This window comes from Euleptes europaea, chromosome 8 (genome assembly GCF_029931775.1).
Source record: "Euleptes europaea isolate rEulEur1 chromosome 8, rEulEur1.hap1, whole genome shotgun sequence".
NCBI lineage: Eukaryota > Metazoa > Chordata > Lepidosauria > Squamata > Sphaerodactylidae > Euleptes > Euleptes europaea.
This window is the reverse complement of record NC_079319.1, coordinates 97438663-97458556: the sequence shown is the minus strand read 5'-3', so window position 1 is coordinate 97458556 and position 19894 is coordinate 97438663. Positions and strand designations below refer to the sequence as shown.

The 19894-nt window shown below is 45.5% G+C and overlaps 1 protein-coding gene across 1 annotated transcript in view; it reads left to right on the top strand.

Annotated features, from left to right (window-relative positions):
- Positions 1 to 19894, top strand: part of PIGN (phosphatidylinositol glycan anchor biosynthesis class N) — a 172591-nt gene that overhangs the window by 43958 nt on the left and 108739 nt on the right. The window contains exons 10-11 of the mRNA XM_056854987.1: positions 1708 to 1800; positions 4490 to 4545. Coding sequence (XP_056710965.1) covers positions 1708 to 1800; positions 4490 to 4545 — 149 coding nt within the window. The remainder of the gene's footprint in view (positions 1 to 1707; positions 1801 to 4489; positions 4546 to 19894) is intronic.

Sequence of the window (19894 nt, the reverse complement as noted above, 5' to 3'; positions counted from 1 at the left end):
GTATCATCTGCGTATAGAAGGCAAGGCACTGCTCTGCCACTTAATCTGGGAGGGTGGCCGTCCACAGACTCCAACGCTCCAGGCAGATCAGAAAGAAATAAATTAAAAAGAAGGGGGGCAAGAACACACCCTTGTTTTACACCCTTGTTGGATGGGATTTTGTCAGTGAGAGAACCATATGAAGAAAATTTGACCCAGCACGACGTACCAATGTGAAGTTTCCTCAAAAGGATTAAAAGGCGCTGATCTATTCTTAGATTGCTCAATTTAGCCCAAAGTTTGTCCCTTATAACTGAATCAAATGCACTTTTTAAATCAATAAAGGCAACGTAAAGTTTCTTCGTGCCACTTTTCATATACTTCTCAGCCAGGGTTAGTAAAGTTAAACAATGGTCCAAGGGTGATTTATTTTTAGAGAATCCAATCTGTTCAGGTCCAATAACATTGTTGTCCTTTACCCAGCTGCGCAAGCGCTGTTCTAGATGTTTCGCTTATAGTTTGCCAGTTACAGATAAGAGACTAATAGGGCGATAGTATCTGGTATTGACAGCGGCTCATTATCCCAGAAAAGAGGAGTAACCCACAAATTCCTGATACTGCAAAAGGTACTGCGTTCCAGTAAACAATGCCTCAAAGTTTCTGTTTCTCCAGAAGCACAAAGTCTGAGTATGCAGTCCTTTCCATTCGACCTTGCATTACTTGAGAAGGGATAGAGCTTAACCTTGCAAATGCTCTCCTGTATTGAGAAACAGTTTAAAAAAATCAAATTATTATATGGGCACCTTTTGGGTAAGACAATCCTAAGTATAAAGGGAGGCATACCCTATGGCTTTACTTCATTCAGTTACATAGAGAGAGGGAAAGAGAACTTGCAGGGATGTAACCTGCTTCCTAATCCTGGCTCCTGAAATACAATTTATTTATCCTTGATCAGGGTTCTCAGTTTTTGCACCTAATAAAAAGGGGGTGCATATATGTGAAAGGACCTCTAATAGTCTGTTCCCATTATGGCTGCTAGCTCACTTCTGCAAATCCCTTGCATGAATGGCACAGGCTGTGAAATGGTGGGAATGCAAACTGGCTCAATTGCAGTGAGCCATTTCTCCACTTCAGGCACTTAGAACTACAACCTTATTCACACTTATGACTCTGATCTTATTTTTCCTAAGGTGATAGTCTTTCTTGTCCTGTTCTGGAAAATGCTTCAGGCAAAACTCTCAGAGTGTGGTTGGAAGTCAGTACCTCCAATGTTGGAAGTCAGTGCCAATGTTGGAAGTCAGTACCTCCAGCTATCTTCACTTGCCTGAGCAGTGATTAGTGGAAATGAGACAGAAGCCAAAATGAGAACCATTGCTAAGAAGAAATGGGAACATGGGCTTAGAACCAGACTAGATGTTTTCATGGGCGCAAGGATCCTGCCCACGAAGCATGATTGCCCTACCTCTCCCTCCCCCTTGGCAGCCCAGAAGGCACTCTGAAATCCTGTTCTTTGCGGAGAAGGGAGGCGGGAAAATTGTGCTCCATGGGTGGATCCAATCCAGAGGTTATTGCAAAGAAAAAATGCATTTACACACTCCCCCTAAATAACTATACAGAACAACAGATTTTGCTGTCTAATAGAAACTACTACTGTGTGGTTGTTCTCCCCCCCCCCCCCCCCCCAGGCTTGGATTGCTTGCATAAACATGACTATTGTTATATTTTCAGGGAATTCTGCCTCTGGGATACCTGAACAATACGGCTCGCTTTAAGGCAGAAAGCATATTTACGAATGCTGCTCAGATCCTTGAACAGTTTAAGGTAAACTATCACACATTCTCATAAATACTTCCAGGGAGGAATAGTGGGGAGCACAAAAATTTACAAATTTAAGTAATTTATGGGACAATTTTAAGAATACTTTCCTGGGAGTAAGCCCCATTGAGTAGACCTAAGCAGGATTCTGAGTAGTCCTGCTTGGGATTGATTTTTTTTTCAGAGAGCAAGACTAGGCTGGTCTACTTTGAAGTAAATCCTGTTTCTTTCCATGGGGCTTACTTACAGTTCTTGGAATTGAAGCCTTTGAACGGTAAAACTGTTGTGTACTTTCTGTGATGCTGAATTTATAAATAAATGTCTCTGTATAGTATTAACAAAAACTGGCTTGAATTCTTGTATCTGTCTGATATTTTTGTTGACTTTGAGAATGCATGTAAATTCTTCATAGCAATTGTGGTATTTGTTCTGGGGTAGGGAAATTTAAATTTGAAGGGTCAAACTTTGGCTAGCCAATGTGAATCAATGCCAGTGAAAGCAGTACTTTCTTTAATAGAAGGGTAGAATTAGTCCTGGAATTTAATTCTGTTCTCTTAACTGTGCTGTAAAAGCCTGTTGCTGGCTGCCTTCAGAGTGCTTTGCTGGCATGCACTCTTGTTGACGAGAGTGGGGCTTGAGTCATACCCAGCTGCTGAACTGGGGCTTTCATTTCCTCACAGCTTAGACTGGAAAATTCCTGTTACGATCAGTACCTGCCAAATAAAATCATTCTTGGAAGTTGAACCTCAGATCATTCCATGGCTTGGGAACAGATTCAGAAGTCCTGTGGCCTACATAATAGGCAGGGGACCTATTCTGACAGCCTGTCTTGGAGAGGCATCGATTCAAATAATTTCCAGTATTCTCTGGCAATTCTGTGCTGCTGTTCTGTCTCTTTTATTGATAGACAGGTAGGAAAGGACGTCTGCTCCTGGCTATTGATGCATTTGGTCCTGGACATCCTCTCCTGAGACTGCAAATCCTGGTCTCCCTAGGGTATAATTGGGCATTACGGGTGGTGAAAGTGACCAGGAGAATACGAGAATGTAGGTGGGAGAAAATCTGGGCTGATTTGGACTGAATGCACTGGGAGAGCCACTTGAAGGTCTGTGCTGTTGTTGGGACTCACAAAACATTCTTTCCTTTCAAGATGTCCTCTAGCACAACTTTAGCCAACGAGTTAATGAACTGATTTAACCCCATAGTGGCTAGGATCAATCTTATTGACTTAGGCACTGCTGTTTCTACCATTCACAAGGAGAGAGATCCAGTAACACTGCTTGTCCAGTTTTGGTGCATGGCTTCCAGTCACCTGAAGATATGAATAGAATCCCTCATCCTAGCCAAGAAAAACTGATGCTGCTGGTGTAAAAAATTGCAAATATTTGCACGTTTCACAGGAACGATGCCTGGCAACCGAAAGAAAGTTTGTATTTGCCCTATGCAGAAAAAAAAATAGTGTAGGGCAAAGCAGACTTGAGCGATTACTGGTTAGCTCTTCACCTTGTATTCTTGGGCCAGGTAACTGAATGAATTATACCAGAGAACAGTCGATTCAGGATGGAGGAAAGGAGTATTCCTTTACTCAACGGGCGATTAAAATGTGGAGTTCACTGCCAGAGGTTGTAGTGATGGCCCAAAGCACAGATGGATTCAAAGGGGGGGTTAGATAAATTCGTGGAGGATAAGGTCCATCAGTGGCTACCAGCTGTGGTGACAACAGGGACTCTCCACATTCAGAAGCAGAAAAACTCTGAATATCAGTGCCAGGAGGCCACATTGAGGGACGGCCTTGTTCTCTGCGCTTTGTTGGCCCTCTAGAATAATTGGCTGGCTGCTCTGTGAGACAGGATGTTGGCCTAGATCAGTGTTGTTCTGGCTAATGCCATAAAATTAAATTCATTCAGGATCTAGATCAGTGGTTCCCAAACTTTTTGGGCCACTGCCCCTTTGGTTCCACAAACTCAACCCCAAAGTATTTCTCGTCTCTCTTTGAACAGCCAGTCCAGGAAATGTTTTAACTCGATGCAGGAGTCGGCCAGGCTTAGCATGTTATGGGGCCAGCTCTGGGATCAGCATGGGTAATTTTCTTCCTCTCTCTGGTTCTATGGTGTTCTGCTTCAGAGTCCAAAGACGCTCTATGAGGATATTCCTTAAAAATACGTTGGTGGGTTTCCCCCACCACTGGAAGTTTCTGGGAGGCAGGAAACCCCAGCTTTCGTAAAAGAGCATTGTATGGTTCCAGTTTTAGTATATGTAATGCCAAAGCAAGCACAGCACTGTTGGGATGTCCAATATAAGACATATACGGGGGGAGGGGGGTACAGAGGTAGACATCTTTCTAGTTAGGGTTAGGGTTGATCTTTTTAAAGTCAGGAAGTAAGTTGAAGGAGCAAATTGTAGGCATGCTGACTTCTCTCAGCCCCCTAACTCTATCTCCTCTTTTGGAAGTAAATTCCTTTCCCAACCCTCAGTAACCACAGTTGTGACTGAAAGAGACTTGAAGAAGGGTATTGAAGTGGCAGTTGTAGGATGCTGGCATTTGCTTCTAATTTTTTTTGTCTTGAGTTTTAATTTATTTTGTTTGCTACAAATATTGCTGTCCCACCATTTCAGTAGGCATACATGTACAGTCTGATTAATACATATAAAACATTTTAAATAGTTTTTGTTGTTCTTCTCTGGTTATGTCCAGGTTAAGATGGCTCAGAAAAAGAAAACCACATTACCATTTCTGTTCTCACCATTCAAGTAAGTGCATTTACCATATCTGCATTTTATTCTGTAGGTTTAGAAAACATCTGTCTTTCTTGTCTTCTTTCATATGCTGTTGACAAATAATCAATAAATAAAGTGATGGTTGTGACAGACAGCTGCATTATAAGGAGTTGTCCCAGTCATAAAACCCTTTGATTGACAGGGAGTGCGAATGGAATTCTGAGAATGGCAGTTGGAGAGTTCTGACAGTTGGGAACTGACAGTTGACTGGGAAAGAAATTAACAGACAGAGTTTGGAGACAGCAGTGTGAGCTGCAAGCTGTCTGGTGAAGGATTCTCCTCTGGAGTGAAAAGGAACAAATTTGGGTTTTGGATCAGGAAGGAAAATCAGTTCTCTAGGAAAATATTTCTAAGGTTGATAGAGTGATCCCTAAGAGTTTAATGGGAAGTAGCTCTGGTGAAAGGAGTTATCCCAGACCAGTTTAAAGGAGAAACTGGGGAAGTGTATTAATGTTCCTAAATTCTTCAGCTAAAGAACCACTGTGTAAAAGAAGCTTAAGTTTAAGAAACAAACCAGTGATTGCTAAGAGAAATCACTCTCAGTAGAAAATAAGTTTAAACACTTGTATGTGAACCATCTTGATTCATTTGGAATTCTGTTGCAAACCACATTCCTGTTATGAAGCTTTGCTAACCTGACTTTTAAATCCTCCAAAAAGAGACAAAACCTTTTTTTAAGTTCTTCAAAACCCTCTTTAATGCCATGTATTTCTGACCTTTTATAGAAAAGAAGGGATCCGTCATAAGTGGCAACAGTGTCCGAATAAATTATAAGTCTCAGGAGAGATAGTGCCGGTTGGTGTGTGTGTGAGTTAATAAAATTTTAAACGAGGAGTGAAGGCTGGTGTGTGTGAGTTAATAAAATTTAAAAAAAATTTAAATGAGGAGTTCTGTCATAACTGTTCTTATTAAACCGTAAAATGAGACCAGAGCAAGCAAATAAATGAAGGTTGGAAGGCTGGTTGGATCCAGCAGTGATGTCCACTGTTGGAAGGAATTTTCATCAGTGGAACAGGACTTTCTCACCTCCCCAGGCCCTCTGCAACCCAAAATGCTGCCCTGGGGGAGACCAGGGAAGGCCATGGACCATATGAAAGGAGAGATGGAGGTTGGCAGTGGAAGGGGGGGGGGTGGTCTGTCAAAATTGCTCCTCCTTTCCGATAGTGGAAATCTACTGCTGGATCCAATCCAGCACGTGGCGGATTGAGAGACCCTATTCCAAGCACTTAATGATCGAGGCCAGATGCAAGTATGTCAGAATTCCCTTGTCCCACATGAAGGCTTTGGGTGAAGGTCAAGAGCAAAGCCGCACAAAACTGGGGAGTGAATCCTCACTGCCCAGGGGAACAAGCCACCACCAGCCCCTCTAAGCTAACCCTCAGCTGAAAGTCTGAGGGACAAAGTCTCCAGCCCTACCAGGTGTTTGGGGGAAAAATTCAAAAAGAAAAAAAAAGGGAGGGGAAAATTTAGGAAAAAATAAAAAAGAATGATGTACAATACATTAATTTTTGAATGTGTTGTACATCATTCTTTTTTATCTTTTCCTAAATTTTCCTCTCCCCTTTTCTTTTTCTTTTTGAATTATTTTTTTCAAAAAAAAAATGAAACAAAGAAATCAGTCATGCAAGGTAGGACACTTGCAAGTTGACTTCCACAAACAATTATTTTGGTAGCTGTAGCCAAAGTAGGCCAAGGTACTGGGTTTAGAGTGATGCCCCAAAACCCAAATAACCCCACAGGAGTGTAATAGGATATATTAAAAGAAATGTGCAAAAGTATACAAATCTAGAAGCAGTGCAAAGCAGGAAAGAAAATAATAAAGCTAAATAGCTATCCTAGAATACTTATTCAGGCTTTAGTCCTCTGACCCAGATGTTACCTGGTCAGACTGAAGGTACACAGTCCAGATAGGACTCCAGGCTGTTCCTAAATTTGCACTCTGGGAAACAGCAGTTTGTTCATAAGATGCTGATCTCTGTTTTCCCAGTGTTGGTCAAGAAGGTTGCGGACTATTATCACAATAGAAATAGTAACAGAGGTATTTAGGCTTAGCAGAATATTCATAATGCACTCCTTAGAAGAGTTACACATTTGTCAGTCTGTGAGCTTAGCAGGGTGTAACTGTGCTTCAGACCGCACTATCAGTGTTCAAAATTAGTCACAGAGTTCATCTCTGAAGTTGCCAGCAGCTTCGTTGGTCCAAAGCAAAATCCCCCCCACCAAAGAAGCCATCTAAAGTTTTATTAAGACCAACCAAAATAACACAAAACAGGGTGCAACCTTTCTAACTCCCTAGAATTCTAAATCAGGACAGAAATTTGTTGGGGGGGGGGGTCTGCCATAATCCTAAAGCCATCTCATGAATTGCCAAGAGGTGAAAAATTGAACGGGTGACTTCTGGTTCACCAATGTAGTCATTGGGCTTTTCCTCATTGTCATTTTCTTTGCATGTTAAGTTCCTGTTTCTTCATTGGGTTGTTATAGTTTCTCATACATTTTGCTTCCTCTGGTGGTTGATTTGATATCACACAGGTTTATGTCCGGCTTATCTCACAGCTGATTTAAACTGCAGGTTTTTGTGCCAGACATAACCATGTGTGATATTGAATTGACCACTAGAGGGAGCAAATAATGTGCAGAACTCTATGGAGGAGTTTCACAGGGCTTGGGGCAATTTATTTTTATTTCCCTCTGTCCCGCTGCAAACCACTTAGGAGGTGGTGCAGCTACACTGTCCCCAGACACACCTTAACTACCCCCCCCTTTTGTGGATTGCTCTAAAAGTTGATTTTGGCACTGTACTTTTGTGAGTCAGAACTTGTTCAGATGCAAGTTTGGTTTTAGAAGCATTTGGGAAGATCTCTTCCTGCTTCCCTTTTAAGCTCCTTCCCATCCCGGGTGTCTCCCATCGCATTTCCAAACCTAAGGCAGCTATTTCTGGTTCCTGCTGGAGTCTTCCAGTTCCATTGCAATGTTGGCTTAGAGGAGATGCTGCAGATTCTGCTGTTTCTTTCATTTCTTCCCCCTGGCCTTTAATTGACCCTGACTCTAATTAAAGCATATTTACATGCAAAGTAGGTAAAGGTGCAGGCATTTCTCTTTCCAGCCTCTGAAATGCCAGCCATTTTTTACTGCTGTGTTATCCCAAGGGTCTTATGTGGTGCATATAGGATGCTGATTTATGGAAACTTTGGAACAACATTTCAGTGCGCATGCCTCTTTATGTTTAAAGCAGGCCCAGCCTTTTGTTGCTATGTCAAGGTTTTCAGTTTTATTCCCTCTCTTCTGCTTGTCCATTCTAAATGTTAATATTAGGGTTGCCATGTCCCTCTTTGCCCCCGGTGGGAGGTTTTTGGGGCAGAGCCTGAGGAGGGCGGGGGTTGGGGAGGGACTTCAATGCCATAGAGTCCAATTGCCAAAGCGGCCATTTTCTCCAGGGGAACTGATCTCTATCGGCTGGAGATCAGTTGTAATAGCAGATCTCCAGCCACCACCTGGAGGTTGGCAACCCTACATAATATGCATATGCTTTCATATATAACAGGTGTTTGGCTCTCTAAAGACTGACCAATAAGCCCAAGTCCCACCTTGGAGACCCTATTTGGGTAGAAAGGCAACATAACAGTGTTTTAAATAGCTACATAAAAAATAAATATGCTTGGGCTGACTGACATCCACTATGTCAGATATCTAGGGTTGCCAGCTCCGGGTTAGGAAATATCTGGAAATTTTGGGGGTGGGGCTTAGAGAGAGGAGGTGTGATGCCATAGAGTCCATCCTTCAAAGCAACCACTTCATCAAGGCAGCTGATCCAGGGTGGGGAGTCCGGCCCATCCTGTGTACTCCATAAAGTATAAATCTGCCATTACACTCAGGATATGAATCAATCAGAGAGCCAGAGTGGTATAGTGAATTAAGAGTGGCAGATTGGGTTCGATTCCCCACTCCTCCACATGAAGCCTGCTGGGTGATCTTGGGCCAGTCACAGTTCTCGGCTCAGAGGGACAAACGGCATCTTTATGATAGGTGTTTCCTTTTCCTCTTAGCTCAGGAGGCAGGAATTAATATTTAAATTTTTTCATGGCTTCCTAGGGTAAACGCCCCCTATAGCCAGTTCTATTTCCTGCCTTGATCAGGAGAGCAGCCTTTCGCAGCTCTCAGCTACTAAGGGTAGAATACCGAGCCTTACTTCTAATCTTTACTAACTTATATCTAACTTCTTATTCCTACTATTCTCTCTACTATTTTTTCTAATAGCCTTTCCTGGGGTAGTAGGAGATAAATTTATTTAAAAAGGGATCCCTTCCCGCCAAACAAAATGGCGGATCGGCAGAACGACAATTACATTGCCTCGGCCAATTTGGACCCTAGCCTGTTATCGGCTATGCCTCGTGCATCCGAGGCCATCCAACCTTCTACAAGTCAGCAAATTGACTTGAAGGTAAAAAACAAGAGAAAAAATGTTACAAGCAGCAGCGGCAAGTGCAAACAGGCCGTCTCGGCCAGCAACAAGCGCTCGAAGCACCTCATTGAAACAGCCCGCTCTGTAGCTGCGCCGCAACGAAGCGGAAATTAGATAACAGCGGCAAGTGTGCGAGGAACTCATCAGAGGCTTCCGCTCCTTCCTCAAACTTATTTAGAGTGCCAAGCCAGGAGTATGGCGGCTCGCCTTCGCCTAACGGCACTCCGGCTCCAGGCACGGAGCGCGCGCCGGCACCCCACGCCCACTCGCTGCAGATTCACAGGGAACGGGCCCAGCAGGCTGGTGGCTCGCCTTTGCCTTGTGCCTCTTCGTCCCTAGGCGGCTCGCCTACGAATCAGGGACGACAAGCGGCGACGGAGACCTCATCCGACGGTAGGATCTCCCTTCCCCTTCTGCAGGACGGAGGCTTAGCCTTCTTAAAAGCGGAGCTATCTTCCCTTATTAAAGACGCCTTTACTGAAGGCTTGAGAGTGGCACAGCCCACCCTGCACAGAATTTCCCTATACAGGGTCCCCCAAGCCAGGGTTATTACAACCTCCACCCCCATCCTAACCAACCCGTTGCAGGCAGTGCTTCTGGGACCACATATGGGGAGGGTAAATGGCCCACTAAAGCGGCTCTTAAGGACAATTCTGTGGTACAGACCATGCAGGGGGAAGATGGGGACGATTCTGTATACTCAGGCGATGATGACAATGACAGGGAAGATGAATTCAGTTCTGATGGGGAAGATATTATTGAACAGACTAAACAATCCAGGGTATTCTCCACAGAGGAATTTCCTCTATTATTGTCAAAAACACTAGCAGCACTCGAGCTTTCAGATGACTCTGAATCCCTGAACTCTCAGAGTAAAAAGGGTAGCAAAGAGTTTTTTCACATGCACGACACTCCTGACAGTGGTACCAGTACCAGAATATTTTTTTGTCCCTCATGAAGTCAGAGTGGGAAAAACCCATGGCTTCAAAAAAGTGGCCTATAACATCTAGAAAGTTCTACAACTTAGACCAAAACACTTCAGACCTACTCAAGGTACCCCCAGTGGAAACACCGGTTACTGCACTCCACACATCAGACTTAGTTACTGAGGAAGATCAGACCTTAATCAGGGATCCAGCTGACAGAAAGGCAGAGCTAGCCTGCAAAAAATCACATGAAGCCTCAGCAATGGCAGTTAAAGCATCAGTAACGTTAGCATTAGTGTCTAGAGCGGCAATAATTTGGGCCAGAAAGTTAACACAACTCATCCCACAGGAAGAAAAACAGGCCTGCGAAGGAGTGTCTAGACTCTTAAGAGCAGTTTCATTCCTGGCTGACTCAACTTTAGATACAATGACATACGCAGCTAAAGCCATGGCTACCTCTGCGGCAGCAAGGAGAGGTATCTGGCTCAGACCATGGCAAGCCACGCACAGATCAAAATCGGTTCTAATGGGGTTTCCCTATCAAAAGACTATTCGGGGATAAATTAGACCCCATTTTAGTGGAAACTAAAGACAAAAAGAAAGCATTGCCTAAGGCTCTTCAGAAGGAATACAAAAGTCAGACCTTTACTCCTTTTCGTTCGTACCATACACTACAAAAATTTAGACCAGACCAACGTAGAGGCCAATGGAACCAGAACTGTGGCTCCTTTCGGAGAGGAGGAAGGTTTAATAGAGGTCCAAAGTTCACCACATTCCATGGTGACAAGGGAAATAAACCCAGTCGCCAAACAAAACAGTGATGCCACATCACAGCCTGTGGGAGGAAGGCCCAGTCTTTTCCAACCACAATGGTCAACCTCCCGCCCGGACTAGTGGGTAATGAGCATTATATCACAGGGTTACCAAATAGAATTTGCCCGCATTCCACCAGACAGACTGGTGACCTCACTAGTATCCAAAAACAAGGACAAGCTTCTCAGAACATCAGAAGCCATACAGCACTTATTGGATATCAAAGCTATAGAGATAGTGCCTCTATCGGAACGCTCATTGGGAATCTATTCAGTATTCTTCACAGTTCCCAAGAAAGACGGCAGATGGAGAGCCATCCTAGATTTGAAGTTTCTGAACAGATTTATCCCACTGAGACGTTTCCGAATGGAGACACTGAAAACTATATCGGAGGCGTTGCGACCTATGGACTTCCTAATGTCCATAGACCTCACAGAGGCTTATTTACATATACCCATCTACATGCAACACCGTCGCTTCCTGAGGTTTCTTTATCAGGGAGTTCGCTACCAGTTCAGGGCCCTCCCCTTCGGCTTAACCTCAGCCCCAAGGGTGTTCAGCAAAGTGCTAGTGGCACTGGTGTCCGATCTACGCAAAGAAGGTGTGAGGATACATCCTTACCTCGACATTCTGATTTGCGCAGACTCAAAACAACAAAGCATCCAGCACACAGAACTAGTAATAGAAAAGCTGTCATCACACGGATTCCTAATCAATTACAACAAGAGCAAACTGACTCCATCCCAACGACTGACGCATTTAGGTGTAGACATAGACACACAACAAAACAAATTATTTCTCACAGGAAAACAAATCGATCTCATCTCATCTCTAGCCAAAAAGACATACATTGCCCGGTCATCCAAACTCATGGCCCCTGCAAAATTACAGGGTCACATGGTATCTTGCATACCCACCATTCAATGGGCACGTCTCCATGCCAGACCCCTACAAGGGCTTCTCAGGCCATATCAAAGAGATATACAAAAGAAAAGGGATTTCCATATCCTACTCACCAAGGATGCCAAAAACAGCTTACTGTGGTGGTCGGACCGAAACAACCTGTCAAAGGGTCTACGGTTCATCTCCCCTGTCCCAGAACAGATGTACACGGATGCTTGCATGATGGGGTGGGGGGCAACATTCCACGAGCGTATAGCTCAAGGCACCTGGACTCCCCAGGAACAGAAACTCCACATAAACATCCTGGAGATCAGAGCGATTTACAGGGCCTTGCTCAGCTTCAGACAACAAGCCCAAGGGAAAGACATACTGATCAGGACAGACAATGTAGCCGCAAAGGCACACTTAAACAAACGGGGGGTCCAGATCTTCAGCACTTCACAAGGAATACCCATACTCCGGTGGGCAGAGACCAATCTAACGTCACTCTCTGCGGAACACATACAGGGAACCATCAATACACAGGCGGACTGGCTCAGCAGGGAGATGATCAGCGAAGCGGAATGGTCTCTCCACCCAGATGTCTTTCATTGCATCACACAGAAATTCGGATCACCAATAGTGGATCTATTCGCAAACACGACGAACCACCAAGTTCCACGCTATTACTCAAGATACACACAGGTGGGAGCAGAACAGACGGACGCACTGACGGCACCCTGGCCCAAGGGGATGCTTTACACATTTCCTCCCCTACCAATCATACCAAGAGTACTAAGGAGAATAAGAATGCTAAAGGCACACGTCTTATTCATAGCTCCGTACTGGCCCAGGCGCCCATGGTTTCCCACCTTAATTCAGATGTCGAACAACATCACCTGGAGACTTCCGGACAGACCGGATCTCCTAATACAGGGTCCAGTGTGTCATCCAGATCCAGGATGGTACAAAATGACCGTATGGCTATTGAAAGGAGCAGATTGCTCAGATTAGGATACTCTGAGGACATAATTAGCAGTATTCAGGCAGCACATAGACCTTCAACACAGAGAATCTATAACTCAACATGGAAGACATTCACCAGATGGTGCAGACGCAAAAACTTTAATCCACTCAAACCACAAACATTGGGTATTTTATCATTTCTACAGGAGGGCCACAGAATCGGATTAGCCGTCTCCACGCTGAGGAGACAACTAGCATCAATAGCTACCACCGTCCCACGTGTGGCAGGTTATAAGGTGACTAAGCACCCTCACATAAAATCATTCCTTAGAGGTATTACTCTCACTGCTCCTCCTATAAGACACAGGTTCCCCACTTGGAGCCTGCATACAGTCCTGACAGCACTTACAAAACCTCCCTTCGAGCCTCTTACTCAGGTAGGGATGAAATGGTTAAGGATGAAAGTCCTATTCCTCACGGCGGTAACTTCAGCACGCAGGGTATCTGAGCTAGGAGCTCTTTCTGTCCGCCCAGGGCTTATCATTTTTCACAAGGACAAGGTGGTACTTAGACATGACCACTCCTTCATTCCAAAGTGCAACACAAAGTTTCATAGGGAACAGGACATAATCCTTCCATCATTCTGTCCTAACACCTTGAGAAAGGACTTGGCACCTATTGGATGTCCGTAGAGCTCTTCACGTGTACATATCTAGAACAGAGAGTATTAGATCTTCTGAGGCTCTATTTATCAACATTTCCCAACCAAAAAAGGGTAAACCCATGTCAAGAGCATCAATTAGCCGCACCATTTCCTTATGCATAAAGACAGCTTACATGGAAAGCAAACTTCCCATACCTGGAGGCATAACCGCTCATTCGGTCCGAAGTGTGGCCACATCTACAGCCTTTGATAGACAGGCTACCATAGAAGAAATTTGCAAAGCGGCCACATGGTCTTCTGTGTCTACCTTTGTTAGGCACTACAATTTGAATCTCTACTCGTCATCCGATGTCGCCTTTGGCAGACGGGTATTACAGAGTATTTTACAGGACGTCTAACCCTCCCAGGGCAGGGACTGCTCTTGTATGTCTCATCATAAAGATGCCCTTTGTCCCTCTGAGCCGAGAAAGAGCCTTGGCTACTTACCATGAAGGCTTCTTCTGCTCAGAGGGACGAAGGGCATCTTGCCCTCCCAGACGTCCATCAGTTGTTACATTTCAGATACAGTTCAAGGTTGTTGTTCAAAATTTGCAGTTCATAAAATTCTATTAGCTATTTAATGATAAGTGACACATTTTCTTAGATTTTTCCTACTAATCTTCTAAGGCTTGAAAAGTTTTGTAACTGGCTATAGGGGGCGTTTACCCTAGGAAGCCAGGAAAAAATTTAAATATTAATTCCTGCCTCCCGAGCTAAGAGGAAAAGGAAAGATTGTAAAGATCGTAAAGATGCCCTTCATCCCTCTGAGCAGAAGAAGCCTTCACGGTAAGTAGCCAAGGCTCTTTCTCTCAGAACTGTGTGATGCGGCAGCTAAAAAGGCAAATGCGATCTGGAGCTGCATTAACAGATGAAGTGATGGTATCACTTTACTCTGCTCTGGTTAGACCCCACCTAGAGTACTGTGTTCAGTTTTGGGCACTGCAATTTGAGAAAGATGTAGACAAGCTGGGACGTGTCCAGTCCAGAGGAGGGCAACAAAGATGGTGAGGAGTCTGGAGACCAAGTCCTATGAGGAAAGGTTGAAGGAGCTGGTTATGTTTAGCCTGAAGAGGAGATGACTGAGAGGGGATATGATAACCATCTTCAAGTACTTGAAGGGCTGTCATATAGAGGATGGTGCCAAATTGTTTCCCATTGCCCCAGAAGGTTGGACCAGAACCAACGGGTTGAAATTAAATCAAAAGAGTTTCCAACAGTTAGAGCAGTTCCTCAGTGGAACAGGCTTCCTTGGGAGTTGGTAAGCGCCCCTTCCCTGGAGGTTTTTAAGCAGAGGCTAGATTGACCTTAGGCAGTTCATGAGAGGGAGGGCATCTTGGTCATCTTCTGGGCATGAAGTAGGAGTCACTGGGGGTGTGGGGGGAGGTAGTTTGGAATTTCCTGCATTGTGCAGGGGCTTGGACTAGATGACCCTGGTGGTCCCTTCCAACTCTATGATTCTATGATTCTAGCAGCGTTGTTGAGAGTCTCTCCCACAGCTTCTCCCACTTTATTTTTTCTCCATATCAAGCTACCGGAGCCTAATTGTGACTAAGTTACTTACTTATTTACCAGTCAAGTTTGAGATTTTCGGCGCCTGGTAGGAGACTGTGTTTTCATAGAATCATAGAGTTGGAAGATCCACCAGGGTCATCTAGCACAATGCAGGAAATTTACAACTACCCTCCCCCCACACCTCCAGTGACCCCCACTACATGACCAAGAAGCCCTCCCTCTCATCATCTGCTTAAGGTTATAGAATCAGCATGCTGACAGATGGCCATCTAACCTCTTCTTAAAAACCTCCAGGGAAGGAGAGCTTACCACCTTCCAAGGAAGCCTGTTCCACTGAGGAACCGCTCTAACTGTTAGAAAATTCTTCCTAATGTATAGATGGAAACTCTTTTGATTTAATTTCAACCCATTGGGTCCGACCTTCTGGGACAACAGAAAACACCCCGGCACCTTCCTCTATGTGACAGCCCTTCAAATACTTGAAGATGGTTATCATATCCCCTCTCAGTCTTCTCCTCTTCAGGCTAAACATAACCAGCTCCTTCAACCTTTCCTCATAGGATTTCGTCTCCAGACCCCTCACCATCTTTGTTGCCCTCCTCTGGACACGTTCCAGCTTGTCTATGTCTTTCTTAAATTGTGGTGCCCAAAACTGAACACAGTACTCTAGGTGAGGTCTAACCAGAGCAGAGTAAAGTGATATCAGCACTTCACGTGATCTGGACATTATACTTCTGTTGATAAAGCCAAAGACCGCATTTGCCTCTTTAGCTACCACATCACATTGCTGACTCATGTTCAGTGTTTGGTCTACTAAGACCCCAAGATGCTTTTCGCACACACTACTGCTCAGACAAGTCTCCCCATCCTATAATTATGCTTTTGATTTTTCCTACCTAAATGCAGAACTTTGCATTTATCTGTGTTGAAGTGCATTTTATTAGTTTTAGCCCACTTCTCCAGCCTGTCAAGATCATCTTGTTTCCTGGCTCTGTCTTTTATTGTATTTGCTACCCCTCCCAATTTAGTATCATCTGCAAATTTAATAAGCTGTGAGCACTTGTCCCGTGGAAATCCCACAAACACATCCAGAGACAGAGTCCAAAAGAGCTGATTTATTGGAAAACATACAGGTATGCAGAGCTTACAGGTATATTGGCACGAATGGCAATTGGGAGCACGGGGCAGGCCTATAAGAGAAAGTATTAGTCACAACTGGTCAGGGCGCCCCCCACTTCTACTGAGGAGCCGTTCCCACAGGAGATAGCACTGGAACAGGAATTCAGCAGTTAGCAAACTCGGCCTTGAGAGGCACCTGGTGGAATCGAAACTAAAACAGTCAGAGTCCGACAGGCTGCTTAGAGCTGTGGAAAGCAGGCCTGACATTCTGCCCTCCTTTAGCCCCCCCCCCCTGTCCTCCACCGGTCCAGGCCTGTCAGGGTAGGCAGTATGGAATTGGCGGACCAAACAGGGTGCAGCCACGTCACGTGCGCGTACCCACTCATCGTGGGCGGGACCGAAATGTTTCCAACGGACCAGGTAGTGGAGAGACCCATGACAGACGCGAGAGTCCAAGATTTTTGCAACCTCAAAATGTTCCTCCCCCCCAACCATCACTGGTACATCAGGAGGTGGTTCAGGATGCCACTCGGGGGAAGGCACGTGTGGCTTTAGCAAACTGACATGAAAGACAGGATGGATTCTTCTGAGTGATTTTGGGAGTGAAAGTTCCACAGTGACTGGGTTGATGATACGAGCAATGGGGAAGGGACCCACGTACTTGGCACTGAGTTTGTTACACAGGCGGTTGGACCGTAGATTCTTGGTGGACAAATAAACCATGTCTCCCACTGAGTAGTCCTTGCCCGGTGAGCGATGCTTATCGGCTTGACCTTTGTATTTACGTTTAGCTCGCTCTAGATTATGTACCAGCCAAGGCCAGGTTGTCTGAATCGTGTGCACCCAGTCAGCTACACTTTCTCCTCCCTCCACCCTGGAGACATCGTTATGGCTTATGGGACCAAAGTCTTGCCCATAAACAGCCCAAAAGGGACTAAATCCAGTTGACTGATGCACAGCATTGTACTCATATTCAGCAAAGGGTAACAATTCAACCCAATCATCCTGATGATAGTTAACATAACAGCGCAAGTAGCATTCCAATACAGCATTCACTCGTTCAGTTTGGCCATCGGTCTGGGGGTGGAAAGCACTTGAGAAACCTTGTTCCACCCCCACTAACTTCAAGAAAGCTTTCCAGAATTTTGCCACATAGTTACTTCCGCTGTCGCTGATCACCTTGCGCGGAAAGGAATGTAGACGGAAGACATGTGACACAAAGAGGCGGGCCAGTTTTGGGGTGGATGGGATACCTGCACAAGGGACGAGATGCACCTGTTTAGAGAACAGGTCCGTGATTACCCAAAGTACAGTTTTTCCCTCGCTGAGGGGGAGGTCAGTCATAAAATCCATAGCAATAACCTCCCAAGGTCTACTAGGGGTCTCTAACGGCTGCAACAATGTGGGAGGTTTCCCTTGGGCCCTTTTGACTGTAGCGCAGACTGGGCAACTGCGAATGAAGGAATCCACGTCAGTCCGCATGCCCGCCCACCAAAACTGCCTCCGTAATAAGTGCAATGTTTTTAGAAATCAAAAGTGTCCTGCTGTCTTGGCTCCATGGACCAGCTGTAGGACTTCTTTTCGGAGCTCTTTAGGCACATACAGCTGTAGTCGAGGTCAGTCCCGCGAACAGTAAGGCTGTTCGGGCCGCTACCTCCCATGCTCCTTTCAAGCACAAGTTGGGATCAGGAGCGGTTGGGGCCGGAGTCTCCTCTGCCCGTGATCCTGCCATGGATCGGGGTGGAACGGGGTGGATTGGGGCTGCTACTGGTTCTTGTTGTCCTGCACATAAAGTTAACCCCGCTAGCAAACAGGTCAAAGTCACTAAATCCTCCTGCGCCAGTCGAACTTCCTCAACCAAGCAGTCCAGTACGCGGAGTTCGTGCTGGGCACTTTGATCTGCGTCAGGGTCTGAACAGGGGGTCGTGTCAGCTAGATGACGCCACTGAGCTCGGAGGAGTACAATCGGGCGATTGATCTCTGCATCCGTCCGCAGCGCCTCAGCAAGAGTGTCATCTAGCAAAGAAGGATCGTCGTGGTACTCATCCAACGGTTCCAACGAAGGGTACCAAGGTTCAGGACCCTCTAGGGTTTCAGCCAGAAACCCTCTATCCAGGGAGTGTCGCTTCTGCTCCCACCCGGGGCCTAGGCAAACCCTCCGGGACTCCGGCCGCAGGCAATTCACTCGGAGAGCACGTCCCCTGCTCCAATCCGAGGACCCGGTGAACCCTCCAGGGCTCCAGCCAGGCAGGGAAAAATAGAGAAGGGATTCATGCCAAAATGTGAGCACTTGTCCCATGGTAATCCCACAAACAGCATCCAGAGACAGAGTCTAAAAGAGAGCTGATTTAATGGAAAACATACAGGTATGGCAGAGCTTACAGGTACATTGGCACGAATGGCAATTGGGAGCACGGGGCAGGCCTATAAGGGAAAGTATCAGTCACAACAGGTCAGGGCGGCCCCCCCTTCTACTGAGGAGCCGTTCCCACGGGAGATAGCACTGGAACAGGAATTCAACAGTTAGCAAACTCAGCCTTGAGAGGCACCTGGTGGAATCGAAACTAAAACAGTCAGAGTCCGACAGGCTGCTTAGAGCTGTGGAAAGCAGGCCTGACATAAGCATCCCCTCTATTCCTTCATCCAAATCATTTATAAAGATGCTGAACAACACAGGGCCCAGGACAGATCCCTGAGGAACTCCACTAGTCACTTCTCTCCAAGTGGATGAGGAACCATTAATAAGCACTCTTTGGGTACGATCTGCCAACCAGTTACAGATCCACCTAACAGTAATAGAATCTAAACCACATTTTCCCAATTTGTCAACTAGAATACTATGTGGAATCTTATCAAAAGCCTTACTGAAATCTAGATAAACCATGTCTACAGCATTCCCCTGATCCAGCAAGGTAGTAACTTTCTCAAAAAAGGAGATAAGATTAGTCTGGCATGAATTGTTCTTGAGAAACCCATGCTGGCTCTTAGTGATCAGATCCATCCTTTCTAAATGCTCAAGGACTGACTGTTGGATGATTTGTTCGAAAACTTTTCACTGTATAGATGTCAAGCTGATGGGTCGGTAGTTACCCGGATCCTAATTTTTCCCCTTCTTGCCCGCCTCCAATCTTCTGGCACCTCACCTGTTCTCCAAGACAGGGCAGAGCAGCAGCTTCGGCTGGATGGAGTACCCAGGAGGCTTGAGTGTTTGTGTTTGGAGCCTGGGTTGTTGTTGATAACATCCCTTGCTTTTTTGGTTTTGGAATTGCTCTTGGGTAAACAGGTGTTTAGCCTTTGGCTTCTTGTTTTCCCTGACGCGAAGAGAGATTAAGTTCTAAAAATTGGGAGGAGCTGCTGTTGCAAATTTAAGGGACTGTCAGGCCTGCTCTCTGCGTTTAGGGATAGTTTTGGTTTCTCACAGATGCTCTGCTTTGCTCAAGGACTGTTTTCCTAATGATCACATTCCTTTTAGGCTTTGAAGCTCGTGGGAACCTGGCCCGTTGGATTGAGGGGTTACCATGCCAACCTGTGCTATCATGATATGACCTATTCCCCCATATATTCCGTTGTATGTCCCTTTTGCTCCATTCCTGCCTTTTTTACTTTTGCAAGCCCAAATACCTGTATGATCTCCATTAAAGTAAACTATTCTTTGGACTACCTGTCTGCGAGTGTTGCTTGTGGGAGTGCATCGGGAACAAGTGCTTACAGGGACGTGATAGTAAAATCACACACACACACACACATGAAGCAATCAAGCCGAAGTAGCACTCTGTCATGGTCTCACTGCTTGGCCTTGGTGTCTTACTATCTCAGCCTTGCTTACCAAGGTTTTAAGTGAAAATGGAACCTACCAGTTTCCCTTAGGCTGGTACAGATGTGGAATAATCTCCCTCCTCTTCATCTCCTAAATTCTTTCCCCCAAAGGGGGAAGGATTG